The sequence below is a fragment of the Orbilia oligospora genome (assembly GCF_000225545.1).
Source record: "Orbilia oligospora ATCC 24927 unplaced genomic scaffold scaffold00007, whole genome shotgun sequence".
NCBI lineage: Eukaryota > Fungi > Ascomycota > Orbiliomycetes > Orbiliales > Orbiliaceae > Orbilia > Orbilia oligospora.
The window spans coordinates 130,983-156,847 of record NW_011645564.1 but is presented as its reverse complement, the minus strand read 5'-3'; the positions used below and the strand labels follow the sequence as shown (position 1 = coordinate 156,847).

Below are 25,865 nucleotides of genomic sequence, written 5' to 3'. Positions count from 1 at the left end.
CACCAAATACCACAACCTTCTCCCAAATTAGGCCGAAGATCTTGGCGCAATCATGCCAAAAATAGTAATCCTTCCGAGCTCCCACATCGTTGAAATCCGCAAAATGTGTTGGTCCCGTGCTCACGAGGAGGCGAATATTCAAAGACAAAAAAGAAGGAGTCACCAAACTAAAGCTCACTAGCTTAGCTTCGTATATAAACCTAAGCTCTGGGTCATCGATCGCGTTCTTTCCATAAACAATCATACTCTCACCTTTTTTGTCATTTTTTACGGCCCTTCATGCTTATTTTGATTGCGTCGTCTATATCGCGATAATGATCTCCTCACCTCCTCCAAACGATATTTCGAAATGCTCACCGTATACGTATGCAGTTGCATCACAACCGCCGCCAACACTCTCGGCTAAACTAACCTCGACGATTGTTCCGCCGGCTAAAATTGTGAGAACTTCAAATTTAACAACAGTCCCGCAGGAGATTCTACTACACATCACAAAGCAACTGTGTATTCTTGACGTCTTTATTCTTCGGCAAGTTTGTCGGTCATTATATTCTCGTCTTTCCGGGGCGGATAATCAACCGCTTTATTATTACTTTTTGACGAGCCCCTCTGCCTCTTCCTCTTCGTCGTCCACAGCAAAGACTGGAGTTAAGAAGAAGAGAAGATTTCCATATTTCAATAAAAGGATAGACTATTTCAACTTCACAAAGGATATTTTATCCGGGAAAACCGAGGGTTGTGGATTATGTTTAGCTGAGGTCAAAAACGGTGGGTTCTTGGCGTATAAAGGACAAGTTCTTTTTAAAAGAGTCTGCGGGGTCTGTGCTCGGGGTTATTTCACAGGTACTCACTTATATACCGCCGAAGATAACATATAAATCTTATAGAGAATGCTTGCTAATAAGCATAAATTACAGAACTATGGCGCCTAGAACAAACCCACCCAAGCGTCAAAATCCCGCCATACCAAAGAATAACATTCTCCTCATCAACCAATTCCCACCCTTTCAACGACCCCCACCCGCACGCCCGATGGATGGGTAGCCTCCCAAGAGATTGCATTTTAAACAGTGATCTTAAATCCATAATATCATCCTCGCAACCTCTTTCATCACCATCAAAGAAGAACATAGGAAAACAAGCCTACCACTCTCGATACGACAAGCAAATTCATTTCGCCCAGCAAAAGAAATCAGCAGCAGACATAGTAATTGGAATTCTCTCGACTCACTATTCAAACTCTTACCAAAGGTTACATTGGCTTAAATCTCCGCATGCTTTCGAAGAATACCTTTACAATTCTTTATTATGGAATTTAAGACCTTGGCTTGCACCGCATTATAATAAAGAAAAGGGTCTACCGAAATTTACGCTGGGTGATAGGATTGAAGAGTTATTGGATACGTATACCGAAAGCGAGGATTTATCTGAAGATCTACGGTTAAAGGGTCTTGAATCCGGTTGTGTGGCCGTATTATCTCAGGAATTGAGGGTTCCGAAGAAAGGGAGAGATATTAGAAAGCCGGGGAAGTTGGCGCCTTTGATAAGGTATTGGATTGTGGAGTGGTTAGAGGAGAGAAATTGGAAAGGGGTGCCGAAAGATACAGAAAAAAACCTGAGGAACTCGCCTAGAATTTGTCCGTTTTGTGAGGTGCAAGAGGGAAGAGGGAAAGTTGGGTGTACGATGGCGTTGACAGTACATGTTTGGTGTAGGCATGAAGAGATGTTGGAGGAGCAGTGGAGGTGGATTAGCGTTTGAAGTTTGGGAGGCAGCATATCTCTACATCCCTGAAATTTAGACCCGCAAAGGGTTCTATTTGTACATACTTAGAAGATCAAAATAATAGCTAGCGAATACATGACACCACGATAATAGATGCATTTAAAATTTGAAGTCACACGTTTCTTGAGACTGGAAGTCAAGAGTGCTAGGATAATTTAGAAGAAACCTTGAAGGAATCCGCTCGGTAAATTCCCTCCTTTATTGAGTTGAATATATCAAACAATAACTATTCTACTATCTAAACTAAATGTCCCAGCGGTTTTCAATGACCCCAGCCTTCCACAGCAGATTCACAAAACCAAAGCTTAACAGCGTCAAAACAACCACGCAAATATATCCTGAAAGAGTCCAAAACAAACTCCACCCCAAAATCCAAAGACAGTAAAGAATGAAATCAAAAAGAAACTCCCCTAAAGGACTAAAGTCCAAACCGAAACACTCCGGGAGCAGCAGGTTCCCTCCAACCCTCCGGATTAAAAAACACCAAAACCACAGAAAAGAACAAAAACCCACAGACTGCAAAAGCAATAAAAAACTCATTATCGAGTATTCCACCACTTTTATTGTTAAGATTATGTGCAGCTGTAGCTATGATTGTACTTGTAACACTACTTGTGTTAGTCAACGCGTTAGTGGTGGAGGATGCCAATGCTTCCGCGGATCTAAAGAATAGAGAGGCGATGTAAGAGATGATGACATGTTTTAACTCTGGAAAGAAATAGAGAAGGAAAATTGAGGTTAGAAGGGGAACAAAGGCCCCACTTATGAACTCAACGGCAGAAGCTGGTATCTTGACGGTGTGAAAAGCATTTAACGGGAAAAACCTTTGTGCAAAAACAAAAGGTACGCTACAAATCCAATTTATTGCGAAACCCATTTTTGATTACTAGTTTCTAGTTCTAGATCTCCTTAACCAGATTAGTAGCCTTAGTAAGTAATAAGCCTTAAGGATTCGGAGTATTAGGGGGAGTGGCGGGAGGATTTGGGTTCGGACGTGGTTGAGTAGGTGGTGGACGAGGTTTTCCTGGGGTTTCGGTTTCTGATTCTGTGACTTCTGATTCTGTGACTTCTGATTCCTCTTCAACTTCAGTTTCCGATCCTGAATGCGAATTTTCTGCGAGTCTCGCTAGTGATTCTTCGGTGTGTGGATATCGAAGACGAATACACGGGCATGGGCGAAAGTAGAAAACTTCTCCGTTTTTAAAACCTTTTGCTGGCATCTTTCGAAAGAGAATCTTAATCGTTCTAGAATGTAGGATGTGTAAGTGGTTTGATTTAGGACGTTTCAATTTTGGTTAATGTTTGAATGAGATGAGAATAGTGACGAAAGAGTGTCAGTGGGAGTAGAGTGGAGTTTATATAGTTAAGGATACGGGCTCTTTAGATCTGCATAGCATAGCAAAGAATTAAAGCTTGAGGTTGTGGGATAAAATTAACGTGAGCTCGGGGGTGCCGGTGTCAGGTTCAGTAGCCTGTGTCCGAGTTTGGATTAGTATTTAGTACATAGATATAAGTTCAAGTTTGGCGTATGGGATAGTGTAGGTTCATAGAGATCTTGCACAAAATTTGAACCAATGGGCGGATTCATGATCTACGTGCACGGGATTGGACATTCGGAATATCGAGAAATAATTTCGGATCGAAGGGGAGCATGGTCCAGACTTCAAACTCGGGATTAATAACTTCAAAGTTATATATCAAGAGCATATCGTACTTAAGTAGTTATACCACCCGTTTATAGAAACAAAAAGAGCGCAATGGCACATATGTAGAGTCTGTCTCTGATTCATATTAGTAAGTGGATTCGAGGCTAATTAGTAAGGTAGTGTAAAGACTAGCACACATGTATGTAATCCTAAATCCGGTGCTCTGTTATGTATGTATATATGTATGTACATGCGTGGTATTAAACCCACCCCGAGTTCGTGAAGCAAACTATCTTGCAATCGCCCCTAAAAACGCCACATGGTGCTATCCATAAACAGCTGCGGGTAATAATCTAAATACAAGAAAGAAAGTAATTAAGCGTATGCCACAAAACACCCTGCCCAGGCGCCCCATAAAACCTTAAACAGGTACTTGAACGCCGATAATGTAATGCACTATAATACAAGCAAATTTAATCAGTTTGTTCAAAGATGATGGGATGGTTATCAGTCCCTGTTTGGTCCGAAATAGTAAGTTGTCCGACTCCGTTGGTCACAATGTCATCTTCCTCACCCTCGGCGTCGGCATCGTCGGCATCCGTGTCGATGTCAACGCCTAGATTGGATTCGAACAAGAATCTAATATCTTCAATTGATTCTCCATCGAACCCGCTTTTTTGCGTTTCGTTCTCCAGCGTACCTTTTTTCTTCTCCCTTGCAAGCTTTCTTTTGATAATTTTCGTCTCCTCAACTTTATTCTCCTCAACTTTCTTCTCCATAATCGCTTGAACCTTCTTCAAATTGGGCACTTCGGGCCAATTCTCTAACATCCTCTTAGAATGCTCAGATAACATGTGGCAAACAAGTAAGATCGGCGAATATGTTTGCGTGACAAGGTCGCCCTCCTCTTCTGCTTTCAAAACGCAATATCCACACCTTCTCTTCGGTTTATCATCCACACAGTTCTTACCATTCAAGTCTAGGATACTACCCTTTCTTACTTCCTTCATCTTAGCGATCCAGAACCTTTTGGCAATGAATGCTAAAAATCTTGTGGTTGGTACTGCCATCTTGAATTCGACAGCTTTGGTGGTATTGGGCACTCCAAAGAACATTGACAAAAACTTCTTACAGGCCTCAATCCTCTCTTCTTCTCTTTTTTCTTCATCTTCTATCTCCTTAGAGGCTAGATATTTCCCCGCAACACCAAACACGGCGTCGATCAGGTCGTTCTGAACACAGCTATCCGCATTCATTTTGAATTTCTTGATGTCAAAAGACTTCTTCATTTCCATCCCGAGCTCCTTAGGACTGCATAGGATATGAAGGTGCTGATACCATTTTTTGTAGAGTATCATTATGTTTCTGATGACATAAGGCTTTGCTTCTCGAATATCCGGTTCAGCGTGCCAAGAGATGTTGAGAGGAGTATACCCTCCATTTGGGCATTGCTCTTTTATCGCCTCGGCAATAGCGGTGCGAGACACAAAGAACCCAGGCTTTGGAGTGCTGGAAGGGTTTAGATAGATTGTTGTTAACAGGGTCTCCGGGATCGAGGGAAGGGGAGTTCGTAGGTTGATTATTGCAGTCGCTGTTTCTCACCAATTAGAATTTTTACATGATAAGAAAGAGGAGAGAGAGAGAGATAAAAAGAGAGGAGGACATACATTCATAAACCTGCTTGGCACATTCCCAGCACCAAGTACCACCATAAACTCCAGCAACATAAATATCCACCAACTGTACTCCTTTCTCCTCATTCTTCCCTCCTCCCCCACCACCAACTACCCCCGGAGCTCCAGTACCGCCGCCGACAACCCCATCATCAACCAATAAACACCTCTGACAAGCCTTCTCCCCGGATCGATTACACATAATCGCCAAACATCTCTGGTAATAATCCACATTATTGGAAAATCGCGGAACAAGTGGACAACTTAGATTACAAGGAATATCCGCGAGTCGACGATATAGTATCTTGTACCAGAGAAGGCAATTGGTCGGTCCCAGAGAGGAATAGAGTCGTCGAGATGTCCAGGCGAGGTTGACGATTAGGGATGGGAGGGTCAAGTAGCTTGCTATTTGTGTGTGCAGCTCAGAAGGAAGTCGTTCGATTGGTGCGACTCGATGTTCAGATTCTGTTGATGACGGTGGCGATGAAAAAGAAGAAGAAAACGATGATGATGATGATGATGCCGACGATGAAGACGATGAAGTAGTTATGATTATAGTTGTCTTAATTGTGCTGATTGTTTCGTCTTCGATTGGAGTTAGAACGTCGCCTAATCTGGAGCCTGTGGCGGATTTATTGAGCGAGATGTTGAAGGTAAACGGTCCTTCGGGGAACGCCAGGCTGAACCTGTTGACCTGAGGACAAAGTTCCATGTCCATCGCCATGGTGATTGGTTTGGTATGTATTCGTGGAGCCTTTTTATCAAGCTCTAGCAAGCTCGATGGAGATTTAGGAAAGTGGGAGAGCGGTCTGCTGGTTTGGTGATTGAGCGGTTAAGAAGGTTGTTAATTGATGGTAAGCTAGGTGGGTTGAGACGAAGTTGTGGTGTCAACGATGGGTGAGGTGAAAGCGGAAGGGTGAAGAAGAGACGCGACGTTGAAAGAAAGAAAGAAAGAAAGAAAGAAAGGATCCAGAAATAAATAAAATAACGATATGCCACAGCGACCGTCCTGACCCACCCATACAGTCTGTGGTCAGTATCCACAAGGCAGCATACGTTAACGTTTACCGCAGAGTAGTTAGGGGCGATGAGTGAGTGATGCGGGGTGACTAAGCTAAGCTGGCAACCGACCTGACCGACCGACCGAACTAAGCCAAACCAGGTCAGGCCCCACGCTGCACCAGATCCCCTAGACTAGCACCAGATACCCACTAGCTATTCTCGGAATCCCTGCCAATATTCTGTCGACTCATTCGCATGGAATTCGCTGAGTCGATACTGATACCAAACTAATTCAATGAGGACAGGGAGAGAAGTGGAGCCTCGTCATCTGCCTCACGAGCTCCTGTGACTACGCGCGACAATATATTTGGAATTACACTCCTTTTCTGTCGTCGCGTGTGTGAGTGACTTAATATTGGATCTATTGAGAGAAAATATGCCAAGTTCTCGATTCATTGGAGGATCCGGTGAGACGGCAATATCCAACACAGTCAACACAGTTTGGTCTCTTTGTTTGTTTGTTTGTTTGTCCAGAAACAACACATTACTAGTAGGAATGGCTTTGTGTGACAGTGACATCATTGGATGGTTTTCCAACAAACCACAACACAAAGAATGCAAACACTCTTGCCCTCGATGTGTTGTCAGAACTGCCTCCAGACCAGTAACACTAGTGCGAGTGCTCGGACCAGGTCGAGTTACATATACATCCAGAACTCAAGAGATTAAAATTACAGCAGTGGCATTCGATAGATATATCATATATCTGATAACTGATAATCTCAGAATATCTACCGTAATCGAGTAGTTAGTGAGAATGGCCAAACTCGGAGCTTTAAAAGCAAATTTCATTAATTGATAAGGACGAGAAGATATAACAATTATTCATATCTTTTAGACTCACCTGTGCCTCTCAAAATCAATACTAACTACACTACTCCTCCTCCTTCTAAGCCCCATTAGCAATTCCATTTCCTCACCCGGCTCAGACTCAGACGTATCTTCATCTTCCTCTTCCTCTGCTTCTTCTTCTGCATCTTGATCTTCCTGCAAGATCCTGAGACCATCCCCTAATTCACTACCACGCTCCTCACAACCTTCCTCGCACCGATACCCGTATCCAAAATATTCATTCCTCTCCTTCTTCTTCGAATCCTTTCTCCAAGAGGTTCTGAAAGGGTCTCAAAAGACCCCTTTCCCCCAAATCCAAAGCCTCCAAAACGCCATCAATCCAAAATGCTCTACCCCTCCAACCCCCCACAACGGCCGTTCCAAATGCCATTCAAACCCCGCCACCCAAAATGAAAAATAAAAATACCCCCACCGATAAAGAAAACTATAAAACCCCATCACCATCCCGCAAAACCAAGCTTTTTGGAATAGACTCCAGTCTTCCATATCGATTGTGTATAGTAGTGTCGATGTCATGTAGATTGTTGTAGATAGGATGGTCGACGATAGGTGGATTATATCGATCTCTCGCAGTTCGTGGTGAGAGTTGTACGGAGCACTGAAATAAGCATTTGTGGGTTGTCGGGGAATTCGAGGGAGGGTGAGAGTTGATAAGGCGTAGAAAGGTCCGTCTGTTGGTAAGGGTAGACAGATGTAGCGGCGGTCGGTAAGGCGACGTTTGTGGGGATCGCATGCAGGTATGTTGCTCCTTCCATTGTTTTACTCTTATCTCTATGATCTCCAGGGTTTGTTAGATGGGATTCTATGCGGGGTTTACTGTGGGGGACTTGCTTGGGGATTTTACTTGATAGTTGCTGTGGAGAGAGAGATAGCTTGGTGATGGTGTGGTGGGCGGTGATGTTCTTGATGATGGGGAAGGTGGGTTGGTTGTCAAGGTAGTTGTTGGTTTAGCTAGAAGTAGTACCTCTTATTTAGTACTTCAGAAGTAATTACTTAAGTAGGTTATGAAGACATCCAAAAATACCATTCTATGCCTGATATTATATTATACTACATTCCAAAATTCAATTTCGTGTTCAATTATCTCCATTGCTCATCATGGTAGCTATACTACACTATCGTACAAGTGTAATCTAATTTACATGATGACAGCCTGCATAATCATCGCCGTCTGGGAACGAGACTACACGTTATACACCGCCCCCTCCCCCCAACAACATCACAATAATCCTTCGAACAAAATAATTAAACGTTCAAATAAGGGAAACTTAATTCCCAGAATCATTCTCATCGTCGCTCCCCTCCTCTTCGTCCTCGAAATCACCCCCCCGAGAGTCAAACTCGAGGATAGTATCCTCCAGACGCCGAGAATTCTCCAAATCCTCGGAATATGCGATAATCCTCACCTGACTATCTGGGCGAATCGTCACCAGTTGCTTGAAGGACAACTCCCCATACATCTTGCTCAACTGGTCCTGTAGGTTCGATTGCAAATTGATCATGAACCCTTTGTAATCCCTCCCCCCAGCAGAAGCCTCGTGCATCATGCACATTGTGTTCCAAAAACAATTGAAAACACTGACCTCGCTGAGGGCGTGGATATCATCTTGCAAGGCAGTGTTCTTTCTGCCATTCGTCAGGACCGACTTGAACTTTCGGATAAGTCCCTCGGCGACTTGTTCGCCGTGGACCACCTTGAGTTGGATGTTTGCACCGGGCATCTTAGATACCACGGTAACGATGACGTCCGCCGCAGCTCGGATATAGTGATTCATCGCACGGGCGAAGGACCCGTCGATGATCAAGAGGTTTTCATCGTCATACCTCTTTCTTGGACGATCGACCTTCATGTCGATCACGTCGAAGATTGCCAATGGCACTGTAAACGCCCCTGCGTTATCAAAGAAAGAGCCGTCGAATTTGTACCCTTCCTTAAATGGAACCCCCTTAGGGGGTGTCCGTGGTGGCAATTTTTGGTGAGGTGGCATGGCAAATTCGTACGGTTTCTCTTCGATAGGCGGCGCTTTCATGGTAATCTTACCATCGATTCCCACCGTAAAATCATTGGGTACTCCATCGAGTATTCTTCCCTCCGGATTGCGGAAGCGCCACATAACTGCTGATTTGAACGGGTCAAAGCTATTACAGTAGAAAGTCAAGCGAACGGCCCCTTCTTGGACATCGAAATTGTTTGCTGGGTTTTGTCGCGATTGATCGAATCCCTTGCGCCAATATTTCTTGCGAGTGGCGATCCCTTCGCGAAGAAGCCGGCGAAAGATAAGTTTTCTCGTATCTTCATCTTCATATTCGAAAAAGATGCCTAGGTACCTTTTGACCTCAACCACAATATCCTTTGAAAACTTATCCGAAATGCTGCGTCTATACTTGTATTCTTGGCTGATGGTCGATAAAAGACTCAGTAAATCCCCAAAGTCGCCACTTCTCTCGTTCCATGCTCTGATTTGCCCTTCCTTGCTAAGCATGGTTTTATTCATTGTCATTTCCCATGCGTATGGCATGTGCAGAACTCCAGATTGGAGAGGGGTATGTGAATCATCCGCCCAGGCCTTCCATTTGCTTGTTGCTTCGGCCGCCAGCTCTTTTGCTACAGCGGATAATTTAATGCTATCCATAAGTTTGTCGTCAGCAACTTTTGAACCCGAATGTTCAATGTCGAAGACAAAGCGATAGTTGATGTAGATATTGGTTTCATAGGTGAGCGGTTTAGGTTCGAACGGTTCACTAGTCGCCTTTTCTTCTTCCTCGAAATAATTTGTATTCTCAGAGGCTTGGGGAGGAGGGTGCTTATTATCCATATCTTTATCTTCCTCTTGGTTTATTTGATACAAATTCTTCTTTTCTCTTGCGTATTCTTCATCTTCTTGTGTGGAAGCCCTGGGGTTAATTCTCAGGCTTGACATACCCTCCTCGAGCTCCTCAGAACTCGGCGACTCAAGTTGGACTTTAGCTGATTTTCCATCTGTCATACCTTTCTATGGCATAACGCGGTCTAGAAAACCAGACGGTAAGAAACTCGTTGAGGAGGGCGTGATGAAGGATGGACCATCGATATTACTTTCATCAGTAGTGCTAGGCAAAGGAGTAGAGAGCATCGATCCGGAAGCCGGCGTATTCATAAGCGAGGGGGTATTCTTGCTCTTGTCTGGCCGAGGAAGGTTACCGAAGTTTGAGTTGAGAAATTGTTCGGACCTGCTGCTATTCTTCGGGCCAGGGATCATCGAAGGGGTTAACTCTCTCTGTCCAAGTCTACTTTGAGTACGTAAACCAATATCAGGAGTCTTCGGCGGTGGTTTTTGGCCTAGATCAACTGTCTCCTTCACCTCGGTTAAGAGATTGTCGGGTTGGTTTCTAGGGAGTAGAAGTGCTCTGTCGACCTTCGAATGCAGAAGGTCTTGTTGTCTGCTTAGAGGCCGTCCTTGTCTGGTTGGTGGGCGACTGAGTCCTCTACGACCTCGAAGGCCTCTGCTTTTTGTTGGAGAATATTGTTCGTTTGTTGGCATTCTGTCTCCAGAACCTCCTTCGCCTCGGGCATGTGAAGGTATTTGAGCCCTAGATGAAGGGGTCCCACGGGACTTTTCATCATTTTTACCAACCATCATAAAGTTTTCACAAGATTTTAGAACTGAATATCGTGTTTCTGGAGAAAAAAGCTTTTGGAGATCTATTAGTTTTTACCTTATATGGCATTTACAACGAGAGGCAACTCACGAAATCGAGTTTAATAGCTCTATCAATGATGTCTAATTGGGCTGTAAATACGGCGTAGTTGATCTGGAAAGGCTTGAATAGCGCGTATCGAACGGAGCGTCTTCCACGACGAGGTGGTATTAGAGGAGCAATAGTTCGTGAAGAAGTTCTCCACCAGACATTCGACGGTGGTAAAGTGATGATAGTTGAAACACGACGATGTCGATGGCGATGATGACGATAACGACGAAAGAAGGTTGTTGCAGGGTGATGGGAGTATTCAAAAGTCGTTGGATCGGGAGGAAAGGATTTCTGGACCCTGATTACTCTCTTCCCGGGTGTGACGGTGACAAGTGCTGGGAAATGAAAGGCCGTTGAGTAACGTTTGGAAGCTAGGCGTTTGATGGAGATAGTATATCTTGGACCGAGAGCTAGCGGCTGGAGGGGGAATGATGTTGAAGGCTCCATGATTATGGTAATAAAACTCTGATGATAGTACCGAAGCCGCGATGGCGCCGAGGCAATGACGTGGGAATGACGATGATGACTAGTATGACGGTGATGATGTTTTGGATGAGGTTGCGAGATGAAGAAGAGAGGAAGAGCGGCTGGAAGTGGGTACTGCGTTTTATAGATATCGTGTCAGCCACACTTCCAACCTCAGATCTAGTCAATACCACCATTTACACACTACCCAATACATCACCACTCTCCTTTTAGACTGCATTTATCCAAATAGTAACGAAGTAGTAGAACTTCGATACCCCAGTGTCTCAAGCTGCTCAAGAGTACATCAGTAGGTCATATCCTTATTGCCTTGGTTCTGGATATGATAGATAATGCGGGCTGATATTCCGTCTGATATCTCATTATAACGGGAAACCTCCCTCCTTACCTATCAAACATTATTATTTTTCTTGATTCAAGCGTCGCCTTAATCTTATAAGTATACTCTTTATTGTTTAAAAAAAAAGGAAAAGCTAACCAGGGATTCTAATAGTCAGGATGAACAGAATCGGCCTCTCTGAAGGCCAAAGAATGCTCAAAGCCTGTCGAGCTGCTCTTCCAAAACCAGACCCAGACGAAACCCCCATTCTCAGCCGTCCAAAAGACCCTTACCTCGTCCTTCTCTTCGGGGTAAACTACGATACAAGTCTGGTATACGTTAAAATTGCTCCTAGAGCTCTTGCTCTCGAGCTTCTGAGTAGCAAAAGCCCAATCTTAGGCACTCTAGAAAAAAGACAGCGGCAAAATGAGTTCTTTACTCCCGAGGACCAACTAAATCCAGGGGATTCTCATCTGGCTAGGAAGGTATTTCCGGTTAGTTGGGATGACTTTTTGATATTACATAAACGGCTTGGTGTAACGAGATATACTGGGCCATTGGAGTTCGAGTGGAATGGACTTTATGATCATCGTGATCCCGATATTCAAACGCTAGATGACGAAACGAGCGAATCTGTCAGACTGGGATCAGAGAGAATATCAATGACCACATCAAGTACAAAGATAGTTAAGGCGATTGAAGCTGGCGTTGCAAATGGGAATCGTCTAATCGAACCCGCTAAAGAGTCATCCAATGAACCCGATGTTGAAGCCAATCGATATCGCGATGGGGGTATCGGCAGAGACCAAGACTATAACGCCAACTACGACGACGGCTCCTCAAGCGACTCCGATTACGAATATAAGACTTGGGAAGACCCCCTTACATATCCCGAAGACCCTTACTTCTTTCACTATCGTCCAAACCGTCGTCGCATCCGCGGTCCCAAGCCCGTTCCCATCCCATATGGCATCCACAATCCTGCTCCTCAAATCGAAGAGACGTTTCCCTTGCACTTTCAAAAACTTATTGACGGCCTTGACTCTGAAATCCGAACCCATCTCTCTAAAATTGACTGGTCAATCGACAATCCTCTAAAGTTTCCAGATCGAAAAACGGCAGACCCTTGGAATGTCGCCATACATGACTTTCACGCCAAAAGATTACAAATATGGAGCAAAAGAACGAAGCCAAATATCTTTACCAGTCGTCCAACCTTCATCGCTCTAAACTTCGGATCCAAATTCGACCGTTACGATCCCCGTCTTTGGGTGCTTGAAGACGACGCTCCAGAACCCGGCGATGACCCATTCGAGTTTGCACAAATCGGACAAAACTCACTACAATACATGTTAGATATTATTCGTATTCAATGGAACAACCTTGACCCGATAGATATCTACTACATGAACGATCCCATCCTCACCAACTCATCTAATTCCTCAGACTCCTCAACCTCTCCTCAACCTCCAAAACAACCTCGTCTCAAAACCCCTATCCAACATACATTCGACCATATGGGCCCTCCACGCCGTGCTGTTCTAACACTAGGTCTCAGACTTTTCATGGAAGACCTCAATATTGAAAAACTGGAACCCGACTTCAGCGAACTAACCAAATACGCAATCTTCAAATACATCACTTCCACCCCATCGGACGACATACAGATGCGTGAATCCTTGCTAGTTCTCTGGGAACTCACAAAAGTCATCACATGCTTTACAGGTGAACAACCGGGTCGATCAGACGAAAAATGCACTTGCTAGGCTCGAGAGCAAATTCGTGAAAGGATGGTATATCATCAAATCGACCCATTCTATACGTCACTTATGACACAAAAATGCATTGACGACTACTCCACAGTGGATTTGATCATTGATAATCAAAAAACCATTTTTAATCCGAAGAAATATTCCTACGAACCACCACGACAAGTCGATGATATCCACGTCCAATCCGTTCACCAGGGTAAAGACAGCCGTCTACGCCAAACCTATGGCACAACACAATCAATCAAAATCCCATCATGGCTTTATCAAAAACACGAAATAATCCCAGACTTAATCCGCGAACTCCAATTTTGTTACACTATTATGCCTTGTCATGGCACACTGGAAGATCATGTCAACCTCTTCTTGAAAGCGATTTGGGGGCCAAGTACTATTGTCCCCGGTACCAAAGAGCATGAATCCTTTAACACCATCAGACAACTTGTTACGAGGTATATACGGGGCCGAGATTGTGACCACACAGGACTCGAAATGAAATTGATGAAGTTGATATTACACTGTGATATGATTATTAGAAACGAAAGGAGGAAGTGGAGAGCAGAGAACAAGGATGCTGTGATGTGGAGTATTTGTGAAGATGGAGGGACATCTTATGTTAGTGACCAAGCTTCAAAACTGCTGAATCCTAACAAAAGGATGGAATCGAGGAACAGAGATGCGGACGAGGTTCTCTATAGACTCGGATGGGAGAAAAACCCTGGGAATTGGGGATCAGTGAGATACAAGGCCCATGAACCTTTGCACACGCAGGTTTTGAGGTTGATGTCGGAGCAGTATGGCGAGAAGGGTGGAAAGGAAGCAACGAACGGAAATAAAGGTGAATTTGTACAGAAGGAGAAGGAGAAAGAAAATACGGAAGTAATGAAGAGAGTTCAGACTGTTTTTGAAGTTAAACTGCTTCATGGTGCAGATAAGGTGGGGGACGGGGAAGAGGAAAATAAAGCTAAGAAGGAGGGCAAAGGGAAGTCGGTTACCAGAAGGATTGGCGTGGGGATTCTGAGGTTCATGAAGATTAAGAAGTAAGGCGTCTGGACTGTGTTTTGATTCAAAGTCGTGGTACTGAAACATGTCTGTATCTTCACGGGGAGAGGCAGAGATATCGATATACAGGGTTGAATCAAAAGATATTTCGCATGAAGAGTCGCTAGATCGAGGATTATAAGACACTTTATGTTATTTTCGCAAACTTGATATAATAATCCATAGTGCAATTAAAAGGTATCGAAATGAACACAAGACTAATCGAAATGTTGGTTTTAACTTCGGACTACTAATAAGATAAAGTGGAAACATCGACTTTTCGATAGGCGTTGTCTATCATATTATGAGCTACCATCCTAGACGTTCTGATTGCGTCGGAGTGCACTAAAGCTGTCGATCGGCTGGTTCCGAAAGGGTGCTATCAAATCTTTTGGCGATAACTAACTACTCCGTACATGGTAAATACTCGTTGACGGAGACATCCCTTAACTAAGCTTCGTTGGTCTCGATCCCACCGATTGCCCAAAGAGCAAATTAAAGGTGCCGGCCGGCATGGATCTAGGATCAAAATGTAGGACAAAGTGTATGAGTGGGCCTGGGGAAATTGAAAAGACTCATACATATTGTTAAGCGACTCCTAGCTCGAGCTCCCAAGCACTCGAGACACATGGGGGCCTAAGTTCAAAAGGATTCCGGACCTGACCCTTGGTCACACGCGGCGACACCTTATAAAAGAGATCCTTCTTTCTTCTCGTGTTTTAAGGATTTCAACAACTCTCCTTCTCAGCGTGGAGAAGCTCCAGTTCTCGTCTTTATTCCTAGCTTTTAATTTGGAGACACGCAATCGCGATCTTGATCCTTTGAGTCATTGGACTTTGGAGTTAACCGAACGGCCGAACAGACGACCAGGTGACCGAGCCGACCGAGCCGAACTAGTTGATCCTGGCCGAGGCGGACGAAACCGAGCCGAAGTGGTTGATTCTTGGCGGACGAGGTGGGTTTGTTGCATTTTGTGACGCCAACGCGAAAACTGACGAGATTAACAAGAATCTATCGTATCGTATCGAATTAGCCTCGAGACATCGAATACAGGCTTCACGGATCCCAATTAATTTCCACGAACCTCGAAGAGAACGCATATAAGTCAGCGGAACGAAGCGGATAGTTAACAGACGACAACCAGGAGTCTACCCAGAATCACAGGAGAAAGAGAGGAAAGGAGGAGAAAGGAGAAGAAGAGAACAAAATGAACATAATCCTGTCCATCCTATCCATCCTCCCTCCAATCGCCACCCTCTTCTACTACGCCATCGCCGCCATCCTCTCTTTCTTTGCCCTCCTCTTTGTGCTCCTCTTTATCTTCATCAATACGCCCGGTGAATTCGTTCACCCATACTACGAATCATCATCAAGCTTTGGAAACGACCACGCCATGATTAGGGGTTACCCTGGTCGTCGAAGAATGGTGATGCCACCGATGAGAGCCAGAGGAGGATTGGGTTATATTAAAAGAACCAGAGGCAGGCCGTTTTTCGTACATTAGGAATTAAAACTCGATTCTGGAACAGGGACGAGGGTGTATAGATGGGATGGTAATACGGGAGGGTATAAAGCGATTGATGGAAGAGGCTGAGAATAAGGGATAAGGCTTATGGCTTCGAGGTGGGATCCGGAATTGGAGAGACCTGTCAATTGCAAGGGGAAGATTGAGTAGTAGCTAGGCAGAGGGGTGTCAATGTCGGTTGTTCTCTGAACTGCTTTTGAATGGTGTTTTTGGTGTGGCTTGTTTCATCCGGTGTGCTGGCGTTTTTATTGTGGCGCATGCTCCTTTTATATGTGGCGTATGATTTATGCGCTCAGTACTTAAATTGTCATTGAAGGTATCTCGAGAACAATATATTACCAGTAGGGAATACAATGCATGAAAGCGAGAACATTCACGAAATTATACTCAAAACGTGCAGATTAGCATCTCGCTCTCTATCGACACGTTCGTTTTACATGTACCCACTATTAACCCTATTCCTTCCATCGTTCTATAAGAAGAACTGCTATTCCTACCTATCGTCTCTACATCGATCGTAATCAGCCAGCTACTACGATTCAATCCATCAAGAGTCTCTAAACTTTTAAATTTGATCTCACAATCTAAGGTATAGTTAGATCTCTTCTATCATCTCTCCATCGATCGTTCGCGTTCGCTAACTAAAATACATAACCTCCTCTTCTAGCACTCCTTTCAACCTCAACATCATTCGTTTCATACGAGACACATTTAAGAAAATAACAAAAATGGGCTACTTGATCTGGAACAACAGCATCTCCGTCCTGGTCAAAGAATTCCCCTATCTAAACTACGAAGCCGACCACATCGTCGATCCCATCTATTTCTTCAAATGGGTCTTGCGTATCATCTGGATGTTCATCGTATATCAGGTCATACTCATCGCTATTGTTGCATTTGTTATCAAGACGATTGATGTTGTCAAGACCTTTTTGGAGGTTAACGGGTATTTAAACTTCGTATTGTTGGTCTTTTGGTAATTCTAAGTAACTACCTACTAACTGACTATATGGGTATTTGGTAGATATATTGAGAGCGATCCCGGTGAATGGTTCGGTGCTCCGTCGACTTGGAAGGCTAGGAGAAACATGCACATTGAGGACAATAAAGAGAGTTTGGGAGAGGGACCATTGTTGAGGAGAGTTTTGGGAGTGCATGAGGACTGATCCTGAGAACCAACGGTGATGAATACGTCTGTATCCGTCACTTTTAGTCCATCAGCATAGGTTTCTCAGATGATAATATCAGGTTTTTATTGAAATTTGGCGCAACAGACAAGTATGCTGTCTTGCTAGTCTAAATTTTGTTCAGATGCATCATATTCCCACCCGTGTCAAACGCTTTGGGTCAGGCAAATAGACATCCTCATTCTCTTCAAACAGATATCTTATCTTGTCACATCAAGAAATCTTCCCTTACGGGCTCCTCATCTCTCATCATTCTCATCATATCACACTTTCAGTGGCATATCCAACCAATTCATATAACTACCCTTTTCCTCTTTAAGTCTCTCGTATTTCTTTCCCATTATACCCTTCCTCTCGGTAGCCTCAAGCCTTAGCCATGCAATGTATAACTCTATACATGCGGTATGAAGCTCTTCGTGGATGGACTCAGTACGACTGTCATCGTCACTACTGGGTATGAAACCGTAACGACGGTGGAGGTAGTTACTGTATCTGCCCAGGGGTTTATGAAAGGAAGCTGCTGTTGTGGGGAAGGACAGTAGTCAGGGCATCGATTTCGTCGAGGATTTTGCAGAACACATCGATAGCGTTACTTGGCCATGGGCAGTGGTAGCGGGGATTTTTGTTTCAAATGCCGTTTATATGTTCAGCTGATGCAGCTTAATATGCTTGCCTACATGTATTTGGCGTCAAATTTAACAGCGTCGGTAGGTAGTAATAGGTCTCGAGTCTAGTAATATCAGATCTATAGCTATACAATTTGTGCTAATGTCATAGATTTCGGGATGAAATATTAAGTATCCACTGGAAACTGCTATTAAAGTATATCAGGGTATTTTCCGGCGTATTAACCAGATGAGTTTGGCAAAGTTTATCTTTCTTTGAAGACATGCGAGCGTCCCAGGGATATCCTATGAATTAGTTGAGTGAAACTGTTAAACATGGCTTTGCTCACTTGTTAGATGGGATCCGGAGTTGGAGGTTGCGAGAGAATCATTGTTTCAGGTAAAAATTAGTACTTGCATGAAACCAGCGATCTCTAGACATACGCACTAATATTATTTATAATCTAACTCCTGAAAGACTTGTTACATACAAAGAAGTCACCTTGAAGGAGACTTTTTTCAAGTTTCAGAAATATGTGAGTCCAGCTGTTGAGGTTCATAAAAAGTAAAGAAGCCCATCGAGGCCGTTCGGTAGCTAGCGCTGCCACCACTATAGCTCGTACACGAAGTATGAGAGTAGCTTAAATGAGAAATACATGATTGATATGTATTATTAACTGAGACTTCAGTGGAGTATAGCTGTGATATAGATCCGCGTAATACATAGAAATGTCTACCGTCATACATATATAATAAACGTATACACGAAATCTCTAGAAGGACGATATAGTATATAGTCCCTCAGATTTGTCTCGTCACCAGACTCCTCAACTGTGCCTCAGATCTCAGCTTCATAAAACCTCTTCAACCGATATCTCAAATAAGCCTGCACCGGAACTCCCATTCCTCCCCCTTCTCTTACATTCTGATATACCTGTCCCGCCATTTCAATGGCATCATTCATCGGCCCCGACGCGGCTTTAGATCGCTTTACACCGTCAAAACTCCAGTAGAGGAAAGTTTGGATTTCTTCTTTGAATTCCGTAGTTGTTAGCTGAGAGTATCGGGGTAACTCGAGGATACGATCAATATAGGAGAGAATTGTATAGAAGGCTTTGAGGTGGGTTGTTTGCGGGGTGTCGTCAGAGAACGTGGAGAGATAAGGGGGAGGAGTGAGAGGTGGGGTTGAGGCTCTAGGAAGCGAGGGCGTCATTTTCGATCTGAGCTATTCCCTTTGTGATTTTTGAGAACGAGACTAGTCGGTCCCGCGAAAATGGTGGCGTCAAATTGAGGACGCAAAGATGAGTTTTCAGAAGCTGAAGAGGGTCTGAGTATACAAACTGGGTATCTTCAGGGCCGACGCTTTGATCGTCTCTAGATATGCCTATGACTCGAGGTTTAGACCCAGACTTCACCGCAGCTAGTATACCGTATTTACTTTATAAAATGCCTATATGCAAGCACCTGTTGTGATATTGTTAGAGTAATTTGTTTCATACCCTTTAGGGATATCGTCTGTATATTTTAGTTGGTAAGAATCCTAAACTCGATTTCGAGACGAATTTATAGCAGTCAGGGCTTTCAAACGTGCCCCTTTATTTCATTTCAGTAACCTCCTAGTATTGTATAGAGGAATATTATTGAAGTAGGGAATTATATATAATATCGACCACTAAATCCCTGATCTAGAGAACCTCGATAGAAGGCTCTTTGGTGATAAACTTTGTCTAAAATCGTTGTTAGTGAAGATAGAATTGATAATAAGGTGTCAAGCTTACATATCGGCCATTATAGCGAAGCCATCTCTTGGGTTTAGACCCATTGTGCCTATCTCGAGGAAAGTTGATTTGTGACGTCTGGGAACGAGACCACTGTGGAAATCCATATAGATGGTTTGGAGTAATATCACCAGTTTCACTAGGATCTACTGTGGACTTGGAACCACTAATGCGTTCGGATTACTTCATAATTGATTTCAAGCGTAATTTGACCAAGACTTGGAGGTCTCGGATGGACTAATTCGTCGTCTGCTAACTCTGAGGTTTAGATTGGCGAGATTTTTGGAGATGGAAAAGAAGCCTTACATCTAGTCGTTTATGAGCTTAGACCATTTGAAAATATTACTTGTTCATACTAAAGACCAAGATGTAAAGTTCTGATAGATAAAGCAAGACAGTCAGTGTATCTTTAGAATCTTCATGTGGGCGGTATATATCTAATGTGACTTACAGTTTGATAGAGGGTGGGGTGGTGTAGTATATTCCTGGTAGTGAATCCTGAGTGTGAAACGGGATGATGTTGATGACGTCCAATCCCACTGAAGCAGAGACGACATCATCAAAACATTCCCCCGTCAACCCACCACCGACAACAGCCCTGCATGTCTTCATCACCGTCCTCATCACCACTTACGCCTTTCACTCCATCGCACGGCCAGCCAGCCAAGAGTTTCCCTCGGATACGATCCCTCCATTTCATCCGTCCGTCCATTCGTGTCTTCTTCTCTTCTCTCTTCTCTCTCCTTCATCATGAATGTCGAATTCCAGAATCCATATTATCCGTATGGTGAATATCATCACGACCCCTGCATCACTGGGAATTGCACGTCGGCCGTCACCGTCGTCGTCGTTCATCTCACCACCCTTATCGAGATCCGAAGTAAGTTATCTTCCCTCCATGGGCATATGGTGTTCCTTAGTTTATGAAGATAGCTAGCTAACATGAAGCCCTGCGTCCCAAAATCACCCTAGATAAATACATCGTATTCCTGCTATACTTAACGTGGCACGTCTTCCTTCTTTTCTATCACTTCTACTACTTTGTCTGGGCAAAACCAAAGAGGCCCTGGACCGTCGCCAGAATCAGTAAGGGCACGGCAAAGATCTCCAAAAAGACATACTCAAAAGTCAAAGAGTGGTCTAAAAAGAAGGTCCAGAAGGATCTTTATATCAATCCGAATCAGTTCGAAAGAGACGAAAGTGGTCCACCTCAAGTCAAGTTGAAATGGAGGGAAGCGGTCGATATCAACCAGATGAACCGTTTTCGAGGGTTGAGACGAAGGAAGGTGGTTCGCCAGAACAAGTTCGATTGGTTCGAGTAGATCCCGGCCCGGGGCACAGCCATGGTAAGGCAACTACTAAAGAGGCTTCAGCTGCTCTCTTTCAAGGTACCATGGCTGATGCCCCGGTCCAAATCTCCCCCGCTGGTCCTCTGAGGGAGAAATATGGAGATGATGATAGTGATAGCGATCTAGGTATATTCACCGGTAGGATACTACATTGGCTAGCTCTAGGTTTTGCCCTTTTCTAATTTTTCGATATCCTAGATGCTTTATCTTTCCAGGACGATCCCGAATCCACTTTTGCTGATTACTCCGTTCTTGAATCGGTTTTTCCTCAACTCAAGACTCAAAAACCAAACTTCTCTAGCACTGCTGTTCAAATTCCAAATAAAATTCCTATTAATCTCGAAGCGCTCGAAGTTCATCCCCAATACACGCAACCTGAAGCCTCCACTTCTCCCAATCCAAGGCGCAAAGAAGACGAAGAGGGCCTCGCGAAAGACCAACTCCCTCAAGAATACGACTTCCACTCTAACCCCGGCGATGGCTCATCCAACTCCTCTCCACAAAGTAGCAGCTATGGCTCCGGTTCGGCAATCGATAATTTGATCAATAAGCATAAGAAAACGTTAGCTACTGACGGAGACTCTAAAAAAGAACTCAAGATTGAGGACCTAGTCCCGATCGCTCCTCCCATTGATCCGAAGGTCAAAGAGATTCTATCTTCACTAGACTCCTTCGATATCTACAATTTTATGTGGCAGTTCATCACCGACCTCTCCTTCACGGACCCAGAACGAAGACCTCACATTGTTACTTCTCCCGCCCTCTCGGATGGTTCAATAGTAACTATCCTCTCTGAGATCTTGGAGTCTACCACTCTAGAAGATGTTCTCGATGGATGGGCTTACATCTGGGAGTTTGTCATCGCCCCACGTCTCACTGAGGATGAAGCGTCTGAATTCGTTGATGTCAAAAGCAACTACTTCGCCATACCAACACGCCCTGCAGAAAGGAAAGGCAAAAATGTTCAACGTACTAACGAGAGAGACGAAGACGGCCTCATGTACTTCGATGACCCTGATTTCCAATGGCCTTTGAAACCAACTGCAGAATATACGAAGCTCAAAAAGGAAGAGACAAAACGTAAGAAGGCTGAGAAGGCGGCGGAGAAGATTCAAAAGAAGGAAGACAATATCATGAAATTTAAAGAATTCCATGCCTTCCTAGATGCTAGCCTCCCGGAACAAATCTCTCCTCGAACTCCATGGGGTACCATTGAAAGAAAAGTCGGTGACCCTAGTGAGCAGAAAACGGACGATTCCGTGTCTATTCCAGGTCCATCAGGCGAAATTACTATTGCATCCCATCCCCAACAGCATCGACCGGACAAACATTTAGACCCCGCCACCGCTGTCTCAGATTCTGAAACAGGTATACCGAAGCACATCCCGAAAGCGATGTCTCTAAAACATTACTGACCAGAATTCTGGTATAGATCCCCAAAATTGTGCTAAACATGAGGTACATGACAAGAAGAGACAAAAACTTAAGGAGTCAGATGGTAATCGTATGGATATCGATAGTGAATACGAGAGTACCAAATTTTCTGGTGAAGCTTTCTTTCAGCCTGTCCACCAAGGTACTCCAAAGTTAGCCGCCGAGAAAAGATCTAGAACAGGAAAAGTAACTAACAGTAGCCTTTAGATACAGCCAGAACTTCCACTGAGCCTACTTCTAACGCTGTAGATCTTTCCCCGGGTCCATTTGGGATACCCGAGCCCCTTGAAAAGCAAGAATCCGATGAGGTTGCAATCTCCAGAGTCGCAAAGCGTGCTTTTGGCCTCGATGGGACTAGATGTCTTGGTCTTTCTAGTAGCAAAGCTTTGGATCCCTACGATCTTATAACTCTTAGTGAAGCGGTAAGACGTATTGCGAGAGAGGCTGATCATAAGGCTAATTGTCCTAATGAGCATTGATCTCGCAAGACTTTTACATTATCTTACGGCCTCTTTCTCTCTTCTCTCTACGTTCTCGTCCTTGCTTTTCATTTCCTTTTATTTCTTTTCTTAGATCATTGTTTCTGTTTTCTTTTCTGGCTGGGGATTTCCGTCTCCAATCTGGACTTGTATCTAGTGTCTTAGATCGAACTTCCGGTCTGGGTTAGACTTAAATGAAACCCTTTCAATCTGTTCATGGATGAGACGTATTCTTTTTTAGTTTGCATATACTTCAACTGATAAAATTTAGGAGGCTTGAAAGAATCAAGAACGAATTTAAGATTATGAAACAACATTCTAATAATCTGCTAATCTGGATCAATTCACTAGAAAGTTCGAATATCAAGCATTCGTCGAATTACAGCTTTTAAGGCCATCTTTTATAAATTTAAACGATATATTTTCCTCAAGAGAAACGACAAAGTATTTTCTCTTCAAATAGTCCTCATAATCCAAAAATACCCCAATCCTTCATAAAGTAACAAGATATAAACCAAAGATGGGGGCAGCTCTCTCTCTCCTCTCTCTTAAGCACCCCGAAAAATGCATCCAAACGATGGAAGACTCCCTAACCCATCTAACAACCCAAATCCTCGCCGCCCGAAATCGAAAATCACACCCGCAAATCTCGTGGCCAGTTACATCAATAAATCCATTTACAAAAGAAGAGGAAGATATTGCTCTTACGGAAATGCAATTGAAAGGAGGAGTTGAGGATACTATCAGATTGTGGAAAGTATTTGAGGAAGGGGTTATGTATTTGTTTATGGTGGAGGGTGGGGAGAAGAGGATGAGGGAATGGGTTGGAGAGGTGGTTAAGGCGCTCGAGGAGGAGCTCGAGGAAATCAGAGGGGTTGGAAGTGATGGGAAAATTGTGGAAGAGGGGGTGGGGAAGGGGAAGGGGGTTGATGAGGAGGTTTTGAGGAGAAGAGAGGGGAGATAGGATTCCCAGAGGGCTTGGTGATCTAATGATTGAGAATTATACTTACTAGTGCTAAACTGACTACTTCCTTGAGCTAGAATATACGTTGAGATGCGTCTAGAAGGAACATGTTAACACCGACCCAAAATTTCGAGTTGGAGAAAATCGATATCAGCGGATCTACGAGTCTCCTGGAACTCACAAACAGAAAAAAGATTCATTTGCGATGTTCGAGAAGCCAGTGGTATATCTCAGAACCCCCGATGTTGGATTCTCTAAAACAATTAAAAGATGTTGTACTTACTACACTGCGTGTGTGAAGACTTCAAACAAAATAGTATCCCCCTTTGCCACACTAACTTTTCTGCTTCTGGCTTGATATTTTATGGCCTACAAGGGCCAAACTTCCTAGAGACAATAATATACCACCAATCATATCGAGTATATACAAATTTCTGAAATTTAAAGATTATCATAAGCTCTGTCACACATCAGCTCCATATACACACACGGACACCTGGCGAAAATACATAGATACTATCCAGAACCTTAAATAATGTCTCCACGGTCAAGTTCAAGCTCCCGATCCCCACCCTCAAAGTCCAAAAACCCCCGCCCCAAAAAGACCCCTCTAACAATCCTTCTCTCCTACACTGCCACTGCTTCCTCTCTAAGATCCCAGCTCGAAACCGACCTAACCACAATCCGAAAACGCATCCGTCGCGCAAAATACCATAATATACCACAAACAAACCTTCTATCCATCATTGCTTCCATAAAACAGTTGGCAGATATATACGCAACCACAGCGATGGCGTATGTAACCGCTCGTAATACGGCTGAGTTATATGCCATCAGCGCTTCTGCGTTAGAAAAGCTGATGAGAGTTGAGGAGGAACTTAAGAAGTTTGATAATGTTAATCTTGGTGGCGATGATGATGGCCTTGACTGTAGTGGAGCAAGTAAAGAAGGGAGAAGAGACAGCAGAAGGGAGGGGGAGTATGAAAGAAGAGAAAGGAGGAAAGAGGAAGTTAGAAGAGAAAGTGCACTGTATTATGAAAGGGAAGGGAGACGGCGCAAGGAACCCTCAGATTTGAATAATACTCTCCAGCATGATCCACAATATGCAAATTACAGAAGGAATGATGAATCGAGCTCATTTACTCCGGAGGGTGCTCGCTCACCTCCTTCTTCAACCAGGCAACTACGACCACCGCGACCACCGCATGCTGTATCTTCTCCTCGGCAGACTCAACAACCTGACTGCGAAAATCCATATGCTGAGACTATCGAGGGTAGGTTCGAGTTAATGGGCGTTCCGGACTTGGGTGGTAGAAGGAGAGAAAGGTATAATGTCTTTCAAACCGGAAGAGCTGGGCTGGGGTCGGATGTGCACGTTAAGACTGTACCAGCGAAAAAACCAGATGTCCACGTTAAGACTGTACCGGTGAAAAAACCAGAGGCGGTAGAGGTTGGTCGTGGTGCTGAGACGGAGAAGCCGGTGAGGCCAGTTTATGGGACCGTTAAGGTTATCCCTGCAAAGGGGAGGCTGGTGAAGAGGCTACTAGAGAACAAGAGAAATTAACATCAATCTGCTTAATACCATTAATCTAATTGAATAACATCCATCGACTTGCGATAGGGCAATATTGCAATTGTTTGGGTGCCTCTAATACGATTGTAATGGCAGGTGTTTCTGTGTATTTTAAGTCACACAGATGAAGGGAGACAGGAGTCACATTTACGTAGTAGGGAACTCAGTTTCTACGATTCCTACGGTATGGAACAGCCACGCAATTAAAATTTATGGGGGGTTTTCATTGCTCGGTTTCAGCGGTCATGAAAGACATCAGGTATACTCTTTCGTTAGGAAGGGTATATTCTGAGACTAACATTTCCAAATTTGGTGTAAGGTACTAACTAAGCAACGGATGTAACCTTTGAGAAGTATGGAAAGACTCAAAGGCATCTCTAGACTGATAAGGAAGTGGGGTAATCTTTGGGCATATGCATAAAACCCAAAGGGGGGCGGATGCGGAATGTCGTCTTTGAGTAGCATGCAAGAACTCGAAGACGTGTGTGAAAAAATACTCTCGAGTCTGGTAGATAGAGTAGGGAAAGACTCGAAAGCAGACAGGATTTGGTGGAGTAAGAAATGGTTTCGGATGCTTCTTCGTTAAAAAGAAGATACGACAAAAATATTTA

The 25,865-nt window shown here is 43.9% G+C and overlaps 13 protein-coding genes across 13 annotated transcripts; 9 read left to right on the top strand and 4 right to left on the bottom strand.

The window, feature by feature from the left end:
• Nucleotides 1-314: 314 nt before the first annotated feature.
• On the top strand, nt 315-1,759 carry AOL_s00007g54 (uncharacterized protein; the record flags this gene model as incomplete). Its single annotated transcript, XM_011119955.1, has 2 exons — nt 315-843; nt 918-1,759. 2 exons carry the CDS (start codon nt 315-317, stop codon nt 1,757-1,759), a joined length of 1,371 nt encoding a protein of 456 aa, XP_011118257.1.
• Nucleotides 1,760-3,902: 2,143 nt separating this feature from the next.
• Nucleotides 3,903-5,826, bottom strand: AOL_s00007g53 (uncharacterized protein; the record flags this gene model as incomplete). Its single annotated transcript, XM_011119954.1, has 2 exons — nt 3,903-5,020; nt 5,097-5,826. 2 exons carry the CDS (start codon nt 5,824-5,826, stop codon nt 3,903-3,905), a joined length of 1,848 nt encoding a protein of 615 aa, XP_011118256.1.
• Nucleotides 5,827-8,284: 2,458 nt separating this feature from the next.
• Nucleotides 8,285-10,633, bottom strand: AOL_s00007g52 (uncharacterized protein; the record flags this gene model as incomplete). Its single annotated transcript, XM_011119953.1, has 2 exons — nt 8,285-10,005; nt 10,093-10,633. 2 exons carry the CDS (start codon nt 10,631-10,633, stop codon nt 8,285-8,287), a joined length of 2,262 nt encoding a protein of 753 aa, XP_011118255.1.
• Nucleotides 10,634-10,724: 91 nt separating this feature from the next.
• On the bottom strand, nt 10,725-11,192 carry AOL_s00007g51 (uncharacterized protein; the record flags this gene model as incomplete). Its single annotated transcript, XM_011119952.1, has 1 exon — nt 10,725-11,192. One exon carries the CDS (start codon nt 11,190-11,192, stop codon nt 10,725-10,727), a length of 468 nt encoding a protein of 155 aa, XP_011118254.1.
• A 537-nt stretch (nt 11,193-11,729) lies between these two features.
• AOL_s00007g50 (uncharacterized protein) lies at nt 11,730-13,316 on the top strand (the record flags this gene model as incomplete). Its single annotated transcript, XM_011119951.1, has 1 exon — nt 11,730-13,316. One exon carries the CDS (start codon nt 11,730-11,732, stop codon nt 13,314-13,316), a length of 1,587 nt encoding a protein of 528 aa, XP_011118253.1.
• A 63-nt stretch (nt 13,317-13,379) lies between these two features.
• On the top strand, nt 13,380-14,363 carry AOL_s00007g49 (uncharacterized protein; the record flags this gene model as incomplete). The annotated part of the gene is made up of 1 exon (XM_011119950.1): nt 13,380-14,363. The coding sequence occupies one exon, from the start codon at nt 13,380-13,382 to the stop codon at nt 14,361-14,363; it is 984 nt and encodes a 327-aa protein (XP_011118252.1).
• A 1,204-nt stretch (nt 14,364-15,567) lies between these two features.
• Nucleotides 15,568-15,864, top strand: AOL_s00007g48 (uncharacterized protein; the record flags this gene model as incomplete). The annotated part of the gene is made up of 1 exon (XM_011119949.1): nt 15,568-15,864. One exon carries the CDS (start codon nt 15,568-15,570, stop codon nt 15,862-15,864), a length of 297 nt encoding a protein of 98 aa, XP_011118251.1.
• Nucleotides 15,865-16,613: 749 nt separating this feature from the next.
• Nucleotides 16,614-17,051, top strand: AOL_s00007g47 (uncharacterized protein; the record flags this gene model as incomplete). The annotated part of the gene is made up of 2 exons (XM_011119948.1): nt 16,614-16,831; nt 16,910-17,051. 2 exons carry the CDS (start codon nt 16,614-16,616, stop codon nt 17,049-17,051), a joined length of 360 nt encoding a protein of 119 aa, XP_011118250.1.
• A 1,464-nt stretch (nt 17,052-18,515) lies between these two features.
• On the bottom strand, nt 18,516-18,890 carry AOL_s00007g46 (uncharacterized protein; the record flags this gene model as incomplete). Its single annotated transcript, XM_011119947.1, has 1 exon — nt 18,516-18,890. The coding sequence occupies one exon, from the start codon at nt 18,888-18,890 to the stop codon at nt 18,516-18,518; it is 375 nt and encodes a 124-aa protein (XP_011118249.1).
• A 1,315-nt stretch (nt 18,891-20,205) lies between these two features.
• AOL_s00007g45 (uncharacterized protein) lies at nt 20,206-20,777 on the top strand (the record flags this gene model as incomplete). Its single annotated transcript, XM_011119946.1, has 2 exons — nt 20,206-20,335; nt 20,404-20,777. 2 exons carry the CDS (start codon nt 20,206-20,208, stop codon nt 20,775-20,777), a joined length of 504 nt encoding a protein of 167 aa, XP_011118248.1.
• Nucleotides 20,778-20,848: 71 nt separating this feature from the next.
• On the top strand, nt 20,849-22,717 carry AOL_s00007g44 (uncharacterized protein; the record flags this gene model as incomplete). Its single annotated transcript, XM_011119945.1, has 4 exons — nt 20,849-20,942; nt 21,003-22,172; nt 22,237-22,380; nt 22,446-22,717. 4 exons carry the CDS (start codon nt 20,849-20,851, stop codon nt 22,715-22,717), a joined length of 1,680 nt encoding a protein of 559 aa, XP_011118247.1.
• A 520-nt stretch (nt 22,718-23,237) lies between these two features.
• On the top strand, nt 23,238-23,681 carry AOL_s00007g43 (uncharacterized protein; the record flags this gene model as incomplete). Its single annotated transcript, XM_011119944.1, has 1 exon — nt 23,238-23,681. The coding sequence occupies one exon, from the start codon at nt 23,238-23,240 to the stop codon at nt 23,679-23,681; it is 444 nt and encodes a 147-aa protein (XP_011118246.1).
• Nucleotides 23,682-24,216: 535 nt separating this feature from the next.
• AOL_s00007g42 (uncharacterized protein) lies at nt 24,217-25,245 on the top strand (the record flags this gene model as incomplete). The annotated part of the gene is made up of 1 exon (XM_011119943.1): nt 24,217-25,245. The coding sequence occupies one exon, from the start codon at nt 24,217-24,219 to the stop codon at nt 25,243-25,245; it is 1,029 nt and encodes a 342-aa protein (XP_011118245.1).
• Between the last annotated feature and the right edge of the window lie 620 nt (nt 25,246-25,865).